Source organism: Solanum lycopersicum, chromosome 7, assembly GCF_036512215.1.
Source record: "Solanum lycopersicum chromosome 7, SLM_r2.1".
NCBI lineage: Eukaryota > Viridiplantae > Streptophyta > Magnoliopsida > Solanales > Solanaceae > Solanum > Solanum lycopersicum.
In genome coordinates, this window is record NC_090806.1 from 57,909,076 (window position 1) to 57,926,469 (window position 17,394).

General features: G+C 31.8%; 1 protein-coding gene across 1 annotated transcript; it reads right to left on the reverse strand.

Moving 5' to 3' along the window:
* Positions 1 to 3,639: 3,639 nt before the first annotated feature.
* LOC101267720 (sucrose synthase-like) lies at positions 3,640 to 7,423 on the reverse strand. Its single transcript, XM_004243632.5, has 11 exons — positions 7,085 to 7,423; positions 6,672 to 6,953; positions 6,413 to 6,596; positions 6,004 to 6,339; positions 5,801 to 5,899; positions 5,526 to 5,699; positions 5,149 to 5,432; positions 4,834 to 5,058; positions 4,189 to 4,752; positions 3,948 to 4,092; positions 3,640 to 3,855 (listed from the first exon to the last, which is right to left on the reverse strand). Exons 1-11 carry the CDS (start codon positions 7,168 to 7,170, stop codon positions 3,823 to 3,825), a joined length of 2,412 nt encoding a protein of 803 aa, XP_004243680.1. The 5' UTR covers positions 7,171 to 7,423; the 3' UTR covers positions 3,640 to 3,822.
* Positions 7,424 to 17,394: the final 9,971 nt, after the last annotated feature.

Consider the following 17,394-nt stretch of genomic DNA (forward strand, 5'->3'; position numbering starts at 1 on the left):
ACAGATAACACACAAGTAAAATGGTGGATAACAAAAAAGCTAGATGATTCAGTTACAACAAAAGAAATAAGGAGATTAGTATTGAATATATTAAATTTTACATTTACAATTGAAATTATAAAAACTAATGAAAATCTTGTTGCAGATTACCTATCAAGAAAAAGGAACACAAACTGAACCAGATACAACAGAAGAAATACTCAAAGCTATTACTACACTTTCTACGAAAATAGATAGTATGAATAAAGAATTACAAAATTTGAAAACTAAAAGTCAGCAGCATGGCTATAAATATGCGGAGCTATGTCGATCGGAAGACACAAAAATTCCAGAGCTACAAGGAGACGATGGGATACTCCAAAAAACCCATAACATTTGTTTAAATGCAGCTACAGCCAGCACATCTACAGCAGGACAATCTACAAAAAAGGAGGAGACTAAAATAAAATACACAAATACAAACTTGAATAAGTTATTCTCAAAACCATATACTCCTCAAGGTACCCAGAAAGATATATTCATACCACCACAGGTAAATACCTACAAAGCCAGCCTAGATTCAGATAAACAAGCATATAACCACATTACCAGAATGTATATAGAAAACATATACAAAGTACAGACTTTTCTAAACAAAAACCCTAAAGCCAAAAATACGAGAAACCCTGAACAAGACTACATAACCCAACATCTACAAGGATACAATAAACTAATTGCACAACCAGGAACGAATCCGAACCTAGTAGCAACTTGCTACAATTACGGACTTATAAGCACAGTATATACTATTACAGGAGACGAAGTAGCTAAAATACCTGAGCTACATAAGGCATTTCTGCAATATAAAAGAATAACAAAAGGAACTTTATTTTATATAAAGTTCTACTCAGCAACAGCAGAGATACTATATGAAGAAATTAAACCTACAATACAAGTTATTAAGATAGGTTTAACTAGAGATATGATAATACCAGAAAAAATAGATACACAAGAAGAGATACAGAGGGTGGATATCCCAGATTTTTATGCAAACAAAAGGACTATTGGGATAGCTACTATATTAAATGAGTTATCAAACAACTACCTAAATGAAAATGCAATTTGGAGTTATTACAACAGAGATCAAACAATGATATACTCCAATTGTAAAGACATAAGAGTAGCAGATATGGAAGAAGTACGACAATGGATATTAAGTCTACTGAATCCAGAACAAACACCTACAACAAGGGCTATCAGAAAAAATTTCATTTCTCAAGACTTGATGACCAGATACTACAAACTAATTGGACAAAAGTATCCAGACCATCTATGTTCAAAATGCAATGGCAAAGATAACTATGTCCCCGGAGTACAACTGGAATAGACTAAGAAAAAGAAGATAAAAATTATTATTATTATTATTATTGTTGGCTGAATATCAGTCATATGTATAAAGTGAGAGTCTTTTTATTTTTGTCGTCTTGCGTCGGCTGAAAAAAGCCAAATGTACAAAAGTCGTAAAGTAAATAGTTTGTCGGCCAATCATGTAAAAAGTTTGTCGGCCAATTATGTAAAGTAAATAGTATGACGGTGTAATTTATGTGTGTAAATAGAGGAGCTTTCCTCATAAATAAAACACACCTTCATCCTTACATCTCTCTTCTTTCTGAATACTCTCTCTTTACGCTTCCACCCCCAAATTGGTATTTTACTGTAATTTATTTTTTTAAAAAAGTGACATAATCGATTTTGGTTTTTAAGTAAAAATAAATCAAAAAATCACCGATGCTTAAAAAATTTGACACAATGCTTAATTTATTTTCATCTTCAGTTGCATATAAGTTTAAATTTAACTATTCGTTATATTGTTATTATTATTTTGTTATATTATTATTAATATTATTATTATTATTATTATTATATAATATTAATTATTATTCTAATATAATATTAATAATAATATCAGTTATCCTTAATATTATTAGAATTCATTTTTCGTGTCTTTACGTACATTTAGTTATAATATATATTTCCCAACATTTTTCTATTAAGTATTTTTAAAAATGTAATTTAAATTAAAAAAAATAACGGATACTCTCTGTTAAAAGAATGACTATCAATATATGAACTATAACAAAATTAAAATTAAAATCTCAATAAATGTATGAACTAAAAGATGATTAAAAAAAATATGGAAAACTAAATTTGAATGAAATTGTTTTTTTAAGTGGTACTAATTGAGAAAACACTAAATATTTTTGAGTTATTTGATATTATTAAAAACATTAAATGATATGTGGATTTTAAATACAAAAACCTTTTAAGGTATTGGATAAAGAAAATGTTTATTAATGCTTTTATTCAATATATCAAACATCTCAAGAAAATGAATGAAAAGAAGGGTGAGTAGGAGAGAGATGATAAAAAGGTAAAGAGGTAAACATCTTATGCATGTATGAATTAATCAATGAAGGGTCATATAATTATTATTGGTTGAGCCTCTGCCATTGTAAAAATTTTCGTAAGAATCAGGCTAAGTTTGAATGTCAAGACTTTGATTCACAACATCATCCACGAGTCAGAAAAGCTATTACGGTCTGTAAACCTTACTCGTAAAACTCTAGATAACTCCCCTCCTTCTGAAGTTGTTCTTTGAGCCTCATCTACAACATGTGATTGTATCTATTATGTTGTTTGTAGACACTACTCGTAAATCTGAAAAAATCAGATAAAAATTCTAAACTTTCCATGATTTGAATGGTAATTCGTCAAGGGTAAATCCAAACTGTAGTAGTAAGTTCTATTTTATTTATAATTGTCATTTTATTATTACATACATACATTAAGTATATGTGTGTATGTACGATGTGTTATGTGTATACATATTAAAGTTTCACTTATCTCTAAGGCATGATACATTATGTGGTTTTTAATTTGGACTCGGACATCTTTGTTTTTTAGCTTTGAATGTGTACATTTAAACACTTAAACTTATATAAAGTTGAAGTAGACACATATCTTCTATATATCATGGAATAAAATAATTCTTAAATGACATAATACAAATCAGTTCGAGTGTATCTCACGTGAATTTTCATGTAAGCCGCAAGTGATATTGAAACCATTAAGTCAATAGAACCGTTAAATTTTGAATACGAAAATAAAAATAGGGATTAAATGGGGCGGGGCAAAACAAGGCTAAGGATTTCTTTTGTGTTTCTCTTTGAATAAAAATTTTTGGACCTCACTTTTGATATTACACTAAATTTGTTGCCGTTGAATCGCTACCTTACTTCTATGTTTGCAAATCTATGTTTCATTTACATTAAATTTGTTCATTATGATAATTTTATCTTCAACTCGAAATAAAGTATTTGAAGTTGAATAACTTATTTGAAGAGTATGTCTATGTCATGAAAAATGTTTTTTTCTTCTTGCTCAAGTACAAGTGTAGTAGAGCCCCCCCACCCCCCAACAAACCATCACTATAAGTTGCATGTAAAAGGTGATCAGTGCAATAATATACAGTTTTTTTTTTCTAATGTCATATATATGCCAACACAATGCAACTCTTATTATATAGTCTGTTTGGTCAAGTTTTGTTTTACTTCTTTTCATGATGTAGAAGAATGTAAGAGAGATTAATAGGGCATGTGATAAGCAGAAAATGGTGATTTCATTAATCAAAACAAACACAACTTGCAATATTGAAAGATAAAACCCTTCCATTCAAAGGGCATTAGAGGAAGGAATTGCATTCAGAAAGAAAAAAGGAAAAAAATTTCAAAAACAGCAGACTCTCCTTCATTGTATGTTCCATCTTCTTGGTTGGATTTTCAACTATTCATCAATGGCCAGTGGAACTTTCTCAGCCTGAAACACAATATCAACAAATATTCAGATTAGCAGCAGAGTGACAAACTTTATAAACAACTTCAATTATTAAATACAGAAGTGATACTTACAGATTTCTTAAACATGAGTTCATAGAACATTTCGAGATAACGCTTCTTTGCACTAGCAACTTTGTCATTTTTGGTTGCAAACTTCCAGAAACCGTAAATTCCTGATAGTGTCATCACTTTCTGTGAATAAATTTGCCATGTATACCTAACAAAAGCAGAAAGTTAAAAAGTGTTAGTTTTAATTTGTTCCAAAGTTAAAAACTATATATATGGTTTTGGTGATTAAATGAAAAATCATTACTTCTCGATGATACGTTGTAGGCCTCCCTTGGATATGTTTTCCCAATAACTTGGATCTTCTTTGGATTTCTCAAAGAACTTGACCAAAAGATCAGTAGCCTTGTCGCCCTGATTAGGGTCAATGTGGAATCCAGATTTTCCGTGTACTATAATCTCAAATGGTCCACCATTGCAAGTAGCAAATGTGGGCAAGCCACAAGTCATGGACTCAACAACTGTCAAACCAAAAGCCTCATAGAAGGCTGGCTGAACGAAAGCACCCCGCGTGTCTGCAATGTAACGGTAAAGCTCTCCGTTCCTCACACGATTCATCTGGGAAGAAATCCACCTAAATTGGCCATTCAGGTTGTAGGTTTCAATAAGGTCATACATTTTCTTCATCTCTGCTTGCTCTTCCAAATCCTTGGATTCTTTCCTTCTGTCTCCACCAACAACCACAAGGTTAACAAGCTCCCTCAGCCTTGCATTCTTGGCATACCATTCCACGAGTCCTGTTAGATTCTTCACGCGGTCTAGCCTTGCCATGGTGAAGAGAATTGGCTTACTACGGTCCTTCAACACACATCTGTTTATGTAGATATAAAAAAGGATTAATTAATCTATTCGGAAAAGGAGTTGAAATAAAAAGCAAATGAACGAGACTAACAGGTGCTCCTTATTCTCAACAGGACTGTAGAGAAGTTCTTCGATTTCAGGGTGGAACTTGGTTAGCCTTTTCTCCTTTTCAGTGTAAGGGAAGTAGATTGACATATCAGCACCAGGGGATACAATGTTGAACTTTGGATCAAATGAATCAATTCCATGGACAACTCGGTACAATCCAGGCATGGTAAAAGCAGTGTGGCTCTCATACTGCCCAACAGTATTCTTACTGTAAATCAAGAATTTCGATTATTAACAGGATAATAAAATAATGAAACAGGACTTAAGATCAGCAATTTCAAGTCCATTTGTATTTTACCTTCCAGCAATTTCTTGGAAAGTGCTGGTGATGATGAAATCAGTGTGATTCATGGCGTAAAGATCAGCAGTGAACTGACTTGAGAAATGATACTTGTCATCGAATTTCTTCCAATATAGGTCAGAGTTTGGATACTTGGTTTTCTCCAAGGCATGAGCAATAGTGCATTGAGTAGCCCCAAATTTCTTAGCCAACAAAGAGGCAGCAAGGTTACCCTCACTGTAGTTGCCAATGATCAAGTCTGGTTTAGCTTGCAATTCTTTGACAAGTTCTTCCGCGACATCCTGATGATTAGTTTTAAATGTATGTTTGTCAGCAAACTTTTTCTAATCTTAAATGAGAAGTTTCAAATACATTTTCATTGTTTTATGCTCAACCTCGGTGAAAGTTTCCATGTATGGCCAGACTTCGAATCTTGAGATCCATTTGCGCAACATTCCCTTCTCAGTTCTAAATGGAACACGAATTATATGAGAATGCTCTGCTCCGTATACTTTCTCCATACGCTCACCACAAGTGGTTCCTACTGCATCAGGCAGCAGCCTGGTTACCTGATATGATAACAACAAAAAATGATCAATTCAAGAAAGTAAGAAATTGGAAAATCAATTTCATTTTGAGGTATATCAAACACGGGAAAATGGATACATACAACAAGGATGCGAGGGACGATATCATCTAGTCCTTGATGCTTCAAGCGGAGAAGCATCTCAGTCTCCATTGCTGGAACTTGATCAAGAATGTAAACAACCTATTCAAGAATGCTGATTCAGATGGTATAAAGGACTTGATCAAGAAAGAAAATTTCTTGATTTTGCAGTATAAAAACACTGATGATTTTTGTTGGACACAAACCTGGCCACCAGTATCAGGATAACCAAGAACGTTTTCTTGGGCGAAATAACCATGTGGGGTGAGAATGACAACATTGAAAACTAGTGGGATTCTTCCAAGGAAGTTTTCCAAAGAAGATGCATTAGGTGCCTCAAGGAGGTGCAACAGATGTCTGATGGTTTCTTGCACGCGTTCAGCAGTGTTTCCCCATCCTCTTTCCAACCCAATCTCTTCAAACTTGGATTCAAAATCGGAGTACGGAGTTTCTGAACTCAGTGTGCAAAGATATTCCTCTGCTTTCTTCAGGACAAATTGGAAACTTTCCAGGCTTTGGATGCTCTCTTTCACCATCAAAGACTGTTCAAATTGACATAATTAGAAAAATACACAAAAACAATAGCCTACATTGTTTATTAGTTAACTCTACTACCTTTCCTTTGTAGTTATGTTGTCTGAGAAAGTCAAGGAGGCACTTAGCGATCTCCTTGTCATGGAACATTGTTGAAGCAATGTGGCGATTAAGAAACTCTAGACCATTACCAATGGAATCCGAAAGTGTCTTTGTAGGAGTTACAGTAGTAAATGGCTCAAAATCCATTTCCAAGATGTTTCCACTGGTAACATAAATAAGACACAAAACAGTAAGACTCAAACAAGAAAAAAGAACTCAAATTCATGACTAAAATTACCTTTCATCGAAAACATTCTCTTTCAATTGAAGGTACTCAGGTATGGTCAATTCAGCAACTTTCTGTTGCTTAAGATTCAGTGACAAGTACTCCCACACACCAGGCCTTGGACGTACAGCTAATGCAAGTTGTGGTGGTACAACAATAGCTTCCTGGCTATAACTGAGTATTTCCACAAGTGCACTATTACCAACATTTACTCCATTCTTCTTACTATTCACAGATATCAAATGGTTCAAGAGATCAAGTGGTTTCATAACCCCTTTTCCTTCACTTTCAATCCTGTGACAAAATAACATACATTAGCGACAAACAAATTCTATAGCTAAACAACATAATCCACGGATTAAGCTATTCAGTGACAAAGTTCGTAGCTAACTATAATTCTAAACAAAAATTATGTACTAATGTACCTTGACTTGAGTGCTGAAATTTCATCTGGACGGGCCAAAATGGCTTCCTCCAAACGTTCCTTAATACTAAGACCACTAGCAGCCATTTTTTTCCCTTTGAAACTGAACTTTGTTCTGTTCAAGTAAACAAAGAAAGAACGGGTTAAACGTTTGATGTGAATTACCAAATGAATTAGGCCAAATTTATAAGGATTATGTAACTAATATGTTTAACTGTAGATGCACCAAAAATTTAAAAAAAAAAGGTGAGATTATTTGAATGATGAGAGATCTCAACTTGCACTAATTAAGATATTTTTCTAAGCAAGCTAGCTATTGTTATTGATTGGTCGAGCACCAAAAAGATGTAACACAACCACCAAACTTTAGGTGTAAGATTAATGATGAAATTAGACACTAATTATAAATCTACATCAACTAAAGAAAAAAAAATTAAATGAATAAGATTCATGAAAAAGGTTATAAAGCTGGTGAAATTTGACCTTAAGTCCAACAAATATTGTGAAAACGACTAAATAAATGTGACATTATAATGATAACGAAGAAAAAATTAGCGGTAATATTTAAAAGTTATTGTTAGATTTGTTAAAGCCTATATATAGTGATGGTTAGAAATGTTCATATTTATTATCATTATTATTAAATATAATATAATGACAATTATATTATTATCGTTAAATAATTTATGATACTAAAACTATTGATGGTAAGTGTAATGAAATATTGTTAGACTACAGCCAAAAAGGAATTGTCCCTTTTTCATTTTTTTCTCCCAAATGAACTAGTAGTTCTTATCCACCAAGAAAGCATCTTGTAACTGTTTATGATTTTTAATTTGCTAAAATCTTCTATTTTAAGAGCTAATAATATCGGTTACTTTCAATTATTATGGATGCAAAAGGGGGTGGCCCTTTTACTTTTTGTGTCTTTTACCTCTAACTATAACCATAAGCCAAAAATAGTGGAATAGTGAATAAAACAATAATAGTAAATTAAAGAGAAAATGAATTAATGTATGGCTAAAAAATAGGAGGACGTAATTCTGATCATGCATGCAAACATGCACATCATAATATGCAGTTTGTCATTCAATTGCATCAATTTCTTGTCAAATCTAAAGGGTATATGCAACTTCACTTCAATTGTTTTTCTCTAACAAAAGAGACTTGACGAATCAAACAGTGACAAGAGGAGTCGTTTAGATGATACATATCATTTATCTTCAATCTTAAGATTATGAATTCGAGTCATGACCAAAAGAATAAAAAGTTAAATCTCCTATTTAGGAGGGGTAAAGAAAGAAAGAAAAGGTTCAAACGATTATACACTAACTAAGAAGTTGATACATTCAATTTGGTGAAATTACGACTTCAATTGTGATATGCACGGTTGAAGGGGCATATGAGTCAAGTGAGCCCAATATTTTTATAGGAGTAGTATAGGGTATCTGAAAGAGGGTCGATTTTTTTTTTATCTTACACCACTCCCAAGCAGTCTACAACTCTTTGCAAACTTCAACTTTACACACATGAATTTGATTAAGAATAGAATTCCTTTACTTACTTTTATTCAGTCAAAATCGTAACAACACAGCCAACGTACAGAAACTCTTTCCAACCTTTTATTACTAATAAATCAATAAAGGATAAGGCTTCACAAATTCATCTAAGGCTAGATTCGTCCTCCTTTGCTTTAGACGAATTTCCACCCTTATAAAATTTCTGCATATGGCAGTAAAATGCGGCAGATACAAACGACACATGTTCGACACTTGTCATCCCATGATTTGAACTAATGTTTTCAACAACTATATTTCTAAGAGATAGAATATAATTCAAATTACATCCTTATCCAAACGAAATAACAATATTCTAACACTTAGAATATTTCAACCTACATTCCAACACTTAGAATATTTCAGCCTGCTTCCAACACATAGAATATTTAACCTATATTCCAACACTTAGAATATTTCAGCCTGCTTCCAACACTAAGAATATTTCAGCTATTTTCCAACACTTGTTTTATTTCAGCAATCCATGTGAATGCCTTTTTCTTGCCATCATCAAGTATTCACAGCCTTGACTTGTCAAGCCAACACATTGCCTTTCCGATGACTCCTGCCCACACGTAAGCCTTGCACGTTCAAGCTGCTTTGCCAACACCCAAGCATCTTGAACCTTTTGTTGCAATGTTTTGCGCTCATGCATGCAAAAACCAATGCCCAAGTCCTTGTCAAGTCTGCACATGGTTAGATCAACTAGTTTACGGGTCTAACAGTATCCTATTAGGGTTTATTTGTTGGTTAGCTAGGTTTATAATGATTTGGCCGATTATATAATAACTTGAGCACAATTTCATGCTAGTAAAGAAATTACAAGAAAAATGCTCCAACTAGATTACATTTTGAGTTATGCACATGTAGATTGCATATTTAGTTGTCCATAATACCTTATTTATATGTACATATGAAGCTTTTGTCCTAAGAGTCTAAAAATTGATAGCTTGAAAGGGAACCCTATTTTAATAAGATAAGTCGCGAACTTAACCGCTTCCCTTTGGCGTGTTCTTCCAAAAGAGAGATGCACGGACAATCCCCATAACCTGTCTATTCTTCCTTTCTACTAAGGCATTTTGCTATGGTGTTTATGTGCAAGCTTGTTTTATGATGTATTCCTCATAATCGATTGAATGGTACTGTATTTCATAAATTTCATGGCATTGTCGGATCGCCAAATACTGATTTGTCGCTGATATAAGTTTGTACCATTTTATTAAAAAAAAAAAGAGGGTATAAACATACTATTCCTTTGAAGTAATTATGATATTCATATATTTATGAAAGTAATAAAATAACAAGCTTGGGAGAGATATTCGACTTTTGTAGGACCCCAAATATTAGAATGTACAACAATAAATTTTTTTTTATTCATACTCAATAAATATAAAACATGATTTTTCGCTAATTGACAAATGTCACAATGAAAAACTGAGCTATCAAAACATAAGAAGCAAAAGGTTGTCGCTAGGTCTAATGCAAAAGGAGAATAGATGGTCAATGGTCTGTGTGAGCTATTATGGATGAAATATGTTCGGAAGGATCTTGGATAAGAATTGAATATACATAACCTATGTACTTGTTGTATGATAGCAAATCTACAATTCAATAGCACAGAACCATGTTCAACATGATCACACGAAACATATTATAATTGATCAACATTTCATTAAGGGGGGGGGGGGGGGGGAATTAGATCAAAAGATTATACGTTTTCCTTTTTTTCAAGTTTGAAATTAGCTAGCAAATATATTCCAAGGATGTATCAAGGAAGGTCTTCCACTCGATAATTACCACGATGGTATGATAGACATCTATGTACCATATCTCGAAGAGAAGTGTTGATATTAGGGTTATTATGTAAATATGAACTTCTTGTAGTATAGAGGTAAAGTATTTAATTTGTTCTTATTTCTTATCTAATTCTACTTCTGGACAAAGTTCTTATATCCATATATATAAACGAACAAAATATTCTTTATACCTATAATTCTACATCACCCTCATTATTTTCTTGTCAAGGATCGAGCAACCAAGAGTTAGGTTTTTTCATGAGTGAGTAACAAAATGACCTCTACAACCTGTCTCTCAGGCGTATAGAGGTTTCAAGTGATTTTGGACTATATCTTGAGTATAAATTCAATGATGTAATACATAAGAAGGAGATAAAACTGTGAAAGTGAAGATCATTAAACAAATCATATTCAAGAGAGGAAGCTTCAAGTATCTTAGGTCCATAATCTAGGGAGATGAGAAATGAATTATCATGTCGCACATTATATTGAGCGATGTATGAAATAGAGGCTCGCATCTGATATGTTGTGAGATAAGAATGTGTTGCTTCAATTATTCATTGACTAATGAATAACTATAAATGACAAAGACAAAACCTTTTTTTTTTTAAAAAAGAAAATATTGAACTCAATTCATCAGGAACTATATGGACGACCTCTCTCGGAAAAATGAGAAAAAATAACTAAAGAATCCTGTTTTCGTTTTAACAAGATTTAAATATAAGTTCTATAGAGGGATGGTTAGACTCACATAATTATATTAAGTAGAGTATATGAGTTAAGAATTTCTACTGTAAAATAGAAATATAGCGGAGACAGAATTGGCTCTATGCATGTAAAAGTAAGTCGCTTCCGCTCCTTAAGTCCCGAATTTGAGGAGCCTCATTTTTTATAGCAATAATCTATAATATAATACATAGTATAATCCTATTGTTGTTTTTCAATCACTCACCCCGCATAACATGGTCCTATTTTACCAAGATATGTAGACCCTAGTTGCTTGATTTAATGGGCTACACTACTTAATGGGTCGTGGTCATAAATACAAATGATTATGGGCCATATGTGGACAATCATGCTTAGGCCCACTGTAAATAAAATAGTTTATCTTCATTTCTCTTTTTTATCGGTAAAATAGTCTTCATTATGTAAGAATAGTTTTAAAATGGACTTTTTGTTATATTTTTGTAGGATTTTGTCTTTCAATTATTTTAAAACTAATCAGATTTTTAAATAATTAAAAGACTAAATTAAAAAAAATATAATTAAGTAATTATTTTAGAGTTACTCTTATAATTACAGAACTATTAATAACATTTTCTCTCTTTTTTCAAGAAAAACATTTAAATTTAATGGTTGGTTTCTTCTAAATAAATTGACATTTTCTCTCTCGTCGTATGTTTCTTTTTACCAATGCTGTACTCCCTCCTTCCCTGATTATTTGTTCCTTTTTTTTTAATAAATGTCTTTAAATACTTGTCCATTTTAATAAATTAATAATTATTTAATATATTCTTAATTAAATAAATAATTATTTTTAAAAAGGTAGAACTTTTCAGCCACTTCATAATTAATAGGGATAAACTGGTAAACTAACTATGTCATTAATTTCTTTTCTTAATAGGTGTGCTAATTTAAAAATAAACAAATAATAAAGAAAAAAATTTATCCACACCGAATGTTTACACCTAGTGTTTACACATGACATGCATGTAAGTTTTACCCATTAATTGGGGACAAGAAAACTAATTTATAATAAAAGATAGAATGTGTTATAAATTCATTGAATGAGTGGATAATCCATAAAGTTAGTACATGAATAACTATCTATATTCCCTAGGTTTCATAAACCTTTTTAATAAGAATGTAACTATTTATTATGATACTTAATATGATGACTTTTGGAGTGATTTCTCAACCTATAAATAGGATTGTTCATTCACTATTGTATGATATACATATGAGACTTACACATCCTTGAATAAGAAGAAAATTCTTCTTCTTCTATCTACTTCTCTTGTCTTCTTCTCTTTATGATTATATTCTCAGAGATTGATTTTATAACACGTTATCAACATGAATATGCTCTAAAAGTTGTAGCACTTCGCAAGTTGAAACACTTGTGAGCAGGAACAGGTTTTCTTTATTTTTTCTTGTTACACATTTATATTTTAAAAAATTCCTCTTATACTAATACTTTATTTTAGTATATATGTATTATATAAAAGCGTAAAACATATTGGTTTGTTTTACTTTAACAATTTTATGCATTGGTTTATGATTATACTAACAGTTCTTTGTTTCAGAAAAGAATTGAAGGATAAAGAAGTAAAATCTTCATGTTGATTTTCTTAGTGTTAATTACGAGGAACTTATTAATATTTATAATTGCTAGAGGTGAGAAAACTCTCAATTTTATTTTGACTAAATTTGCATCTATAATTCTTGATTTCGTTTACAGAATCATGGTTGAGTTCTATTGATATTGACTTATATGACAATGATTGAAGGGTAAGACGATTAATTCAAGTCCCATCGCACCAAAAGGGTAAGACATCTGGTTAAAGTCCGGATGACATAATGAAAAATATTTTAGGTTAAGACGGTAGATTCATGTTCTATCGCATCAAGAGGGTAAAACATCAATTTGAGTTTTGATGCACCATAATGATAAGGTATTTGGTTCAAGTCCCATAGAATTATGACCTAATGTGCCTTGTATGGATAAGACATTGAGTTTGAGGCTCAATGCACCATATTGATGATAAAATGATGACTGAGGCAAAATAATATATTTTTGATGAAAAGTCTTGAAATTCATCATATTGAATTTGCTTCATTCCTTAAAAAGAATGTGGCAGCAACATGTGATAACTTTGAAATCAGCCTGTTTACTTGCTCCATTCAATCATATCAATGTGATAGTAGTGAATAATTAGTCTGAAAGATAACAAATAATTAATGATATGAATACGGGCGTGAAGGGACGGAATTATAATAGTCATCATTGTGGTAATTATGAAAGGAAAAACACTACATGTTCTCCAAATAGTCCTTCAAAATGTGAAGGCAATTTTTATTATAAGATGGTATGAAAGGTCATTGGACTTGTGAATGTTATCGACCCAATTTGACAAGTTTATAAATCCTTCATCAAAGACAAGAAGATAAAATAATGATACATTTGATCTTTCAAAGTGATGTTGAGGTGTGTCATGGAAATATGATGAATTTAAAAATCATGACAGTGTACTTATAATGGAAATTTATGAAGTACATATCAATGATTAGTTTATTCTGTGAAAAGAATGTGACTAGTGATGAGTATCGTGAATGCTCGACCATTATATAAGAGAATGATCAAGATGTGATAAAATTATTATGGGTTGAATATATGCCACAACTCACTTCTATGGGAGGTTTGAGAAAAAAATGATATGCCAAAAATCGCCTCTACGGAATGTTTTGAGAGGAAATAAATTTTATTTGATAGAAATAATTAATTATATTGTACGTCACTATGGTATGTTTATTGTGAACTACTGAAAGGTCAAAAGAAAGAAATAGTTCTTGCCTATAAGGGTTGTGGTCATTATTGTGTGGCAATACAAAATTGTCATTGATTGTGTACCTATGGTACAACCATAGTAAAGCAAGAAACATGTCTTGCTCGTAATAATTTTTACCATGACAATAATAATATAATTTTCTCCCTAAAGAAAATACTCACCATAGGGACGGTGTCATGCAATATGTGATAGTAAACAAAATTAATATCAAGCTCTAACGAGTTGTGTTATTACCAGAGTAATAATAATGGGATTGGAGTAAGTCTCAAAAGAAATTTATTAAGTTTCGAATTAATTAAAAAGAAATATTGAGACTATAAACTATGAAAAAATTTAATAACTTTAAATTACTACAACCGAAGCGGGTTATAAATATTTATGTAAAACATTACCCATTTTTTCCTCTTGTTTGTTCCTTACAAACATGTACATATTGATGAAATCACATGTAAAAGTAAATTATAAGTGTACTAAAATAAAGATCAGTTGACATGACTTGTTGACCATTCCGATAAAATATGATACAAATATAATTGAGAATTCAGGTGATTTATATGATGAAGAAATAAAGATTCTTCAAGAATTCTATTGTCTTGTTTGTTCTCTTTATAAAATGATCTCAGCTAAGGTTCGGATTGTAATCCCTAAAATTTTTGGAACATATAAAAGAGTGAATGTGGGCCCATTCACCTGCCATGTGGATCATTTGCAACTATATGATCGATGCATCTATGCGAAGATCACATGTTTTTTGTTGTCAACTTACAATTTGTTTTTGTAAGTTTGTTTGCTCGAACTATTAAAATTGAGAGAACAGTTTCAACTATGAAATTATATTAAAATGCTGGTTGATTTAGCAGAAATTGTATGCCTCCAATTATAGCTAAATCATGGTTATGAGAACAAAACTTTCAAATTAGATTTGGTATGAGATAAGTAACATGTATCAACATGTATGCATCAAGCCAACAAGTTTTTCCCTTTAAAATTGGTTCAGGGTTAAGAACCAAATAATTTTCATCTAAAAGGTTGAATGTGTGGTTAAAAGGTTGAATGTGTGGTTATGATCTAATTGCTCCACCTCGCACAAAGATGAATTCCCAAATAAGGTTGGGATGAATGTTAGATTTGCTAACATTAGGGGGAGAGATTATTGACAGCTGAAATTATGTGTGAGGTTAACTATGAATTATCTAGATCCTCGTAAAACATATATGTGAACTTAAAGTTCAAGGAATAATTCATTTGCATAATGTTGCAAATCAATAGCCACATAAATGTACTAACCCTATGGTATAATTCAACTGCAAATGCTTCAACGTGAAGTCCTTGAAGGATAGATCGGTTCCAAATATAAAATTCCTTAAAGAAGGAAGGAGCAAATGGTCATGATAATGAGACAGGTGATATAAAAAAGCACATTGATATAACACTTCATAAAACTTTGGAAAAGGTTCAGGTACCTGAAAAATGAAGAGATCTCGATAAGTTATGTCATATTGGAACCGATATCAAACAACCATCGACGATGTCTTTTATATAAGGTATTGCTCAATGATATAAATTGTGACAAGGATCTAGAATTCAAATCTGTCATAGAGTGGCACAGATAAATAATTGGCCAAGTAAAATGCACAATTCAAGTATATTTTGTTTCACTTAGAAAAATGACTTTTGGACTGGTAGTCCATAAATTGAGGTATAATGTCAATGGGGTACAATAAATAATTAAGCGATGGTATAATTGTAATATATCAAGTACAATTTGTGCCTTCGGGCATAAAAGTTTTTTGTAAAATTTCTGACATTATTGGAGATGTTTTCTCTTATGGTGGATGCAATGTGGTTTGTTTTTATATGGCAACATATAAAAAACTTGAATGCATATAATGAATAATTATCATGTCTAGCTAGACAATAATGAAGGTTGCATAAAAATCCTTGAAGTAATCGAGGTGTCTGAAGCATAGAAGAGTTTGAAAGAAACTTTTTCAATAAAGCTTCAAGAATCCTTTATTGAAATAGTCAAAGAAGAAAAAGGTACACAAGAATGACCCTTATTGTCCTTGTATGTTATGAAAAGGTCTTGGTAAGACAGAATTTTGTCTTGACCTACAGATTCATAATTTAATAAATGAAATATTTGTCTATCAGTGAACATACACAGATATCTTTTGATGCATTTTTATATGGATAAATCAGATTCATTGAGTACCCTAATGATTATGAGATCACTTGAAATAAATGATGACTCATTTTGATCTCAATAGAAGGATGAAGAACTTCTTGGTGATGAAACTCCATACCTTAGTGCAATCAGGGTACTAATGCATCTTGCTAATAATATTCGACCAAATATCTATTTTGCAGTAAATTTACTGACAAGATTCGGTTCCTACCCAAAAAAAGGACATTGAAATGGTGTTATGTATATACTTGAATATCTTTGAAGGACCATAGATATGGGTTCACTCTATTCTGAAGAATTCAAGTCAGAGCTAATTGGTTACATAGATGCAGAATATTTATCTGATCCTCATAAAGCACGATCTTAAACACGCTATTCATTTGCATATGGAGGCACAATAATATCCTTTTGATCAATGGAGCAAATGTTGATATGCAGAAATAAAAGTCCCCAATTAAGCAAGTCGAGAGTGTGTATGGTTGAGATAAATTACACACCATATTTAGAAAATGTGTGGTTCTTCTTTAAAAAACATAACAATCACAATGTACGAAGATTGGAGACATCATCGCAAGAAATTAAGTGATGTTTTAATTAGGGGAGTATTATACGTGTTGCACTCTTTTTTCATTGACCGAGGTTTTGCACCACTGAATAAATCTTGCAAGATTTTTAATTAGGCAACAAATAATGCATATCAAATGATATGTGTACTCTTTTTCCTTCACAAGAATTTTTTCCCATAGGGTTTTTTTTAGTAAGGTTTTAACGAGGCACAATATCTATAGACATCCAAGGGGGAGTGTTAAAAATCCATTGAATGAGTGGATAGTCCATAAAGTTAGTACATAAACAACTATCCATATTCCATAGGTTTCATGAACTTTTTTTTGGATAAGAGTGTATCTATTTATTATGATATATGGTGACTTTTGAAGTGATTTCTCAACCTATATATAGGGTTGTTCATTCACTATTGTATGATATATACATATGAGACTTACACACACTTGAATAAGAAGAAAGTTCCTCTTTTTCTATCTACTTGTCTTGTCTTCTTCTCTTTATGATTTTATTCTCAGAGCTTGATTTTATAACAGAATGATAATTTAAATTGTTTTCACTCATTCCATTTTAGTACTGTCAAGGATAAATACAAGCTAGTTATTTTCAACGAAGAGGGTAGAAATTAACCCAAAATA

Bases quoted from the DNA above. Each gene is read 5' to 3' on its own strand.
- LOC101267720 (XM_004243632.5), bottom strand. From the start codon at position 7,170: ATGGCTGCTAGTGGTCTTAGTATTAAGGAACGTTTGGAGGAAGCCATT. The intron at 6,597-6,671 runs GTAATTTTAGTC...TTATGTTACCAG, and splicing joins GAGAATGTTTTCGATGAAAG to TGGAAACATCTTGGAAATGG. The intron at 5,700-5,800 runs GTATGTATCCAT...TTATCATATCAG, and splicing joins TCGTCCCTCGCATCCTTGTT to GTAACCAGGCTGCTGCCTGA.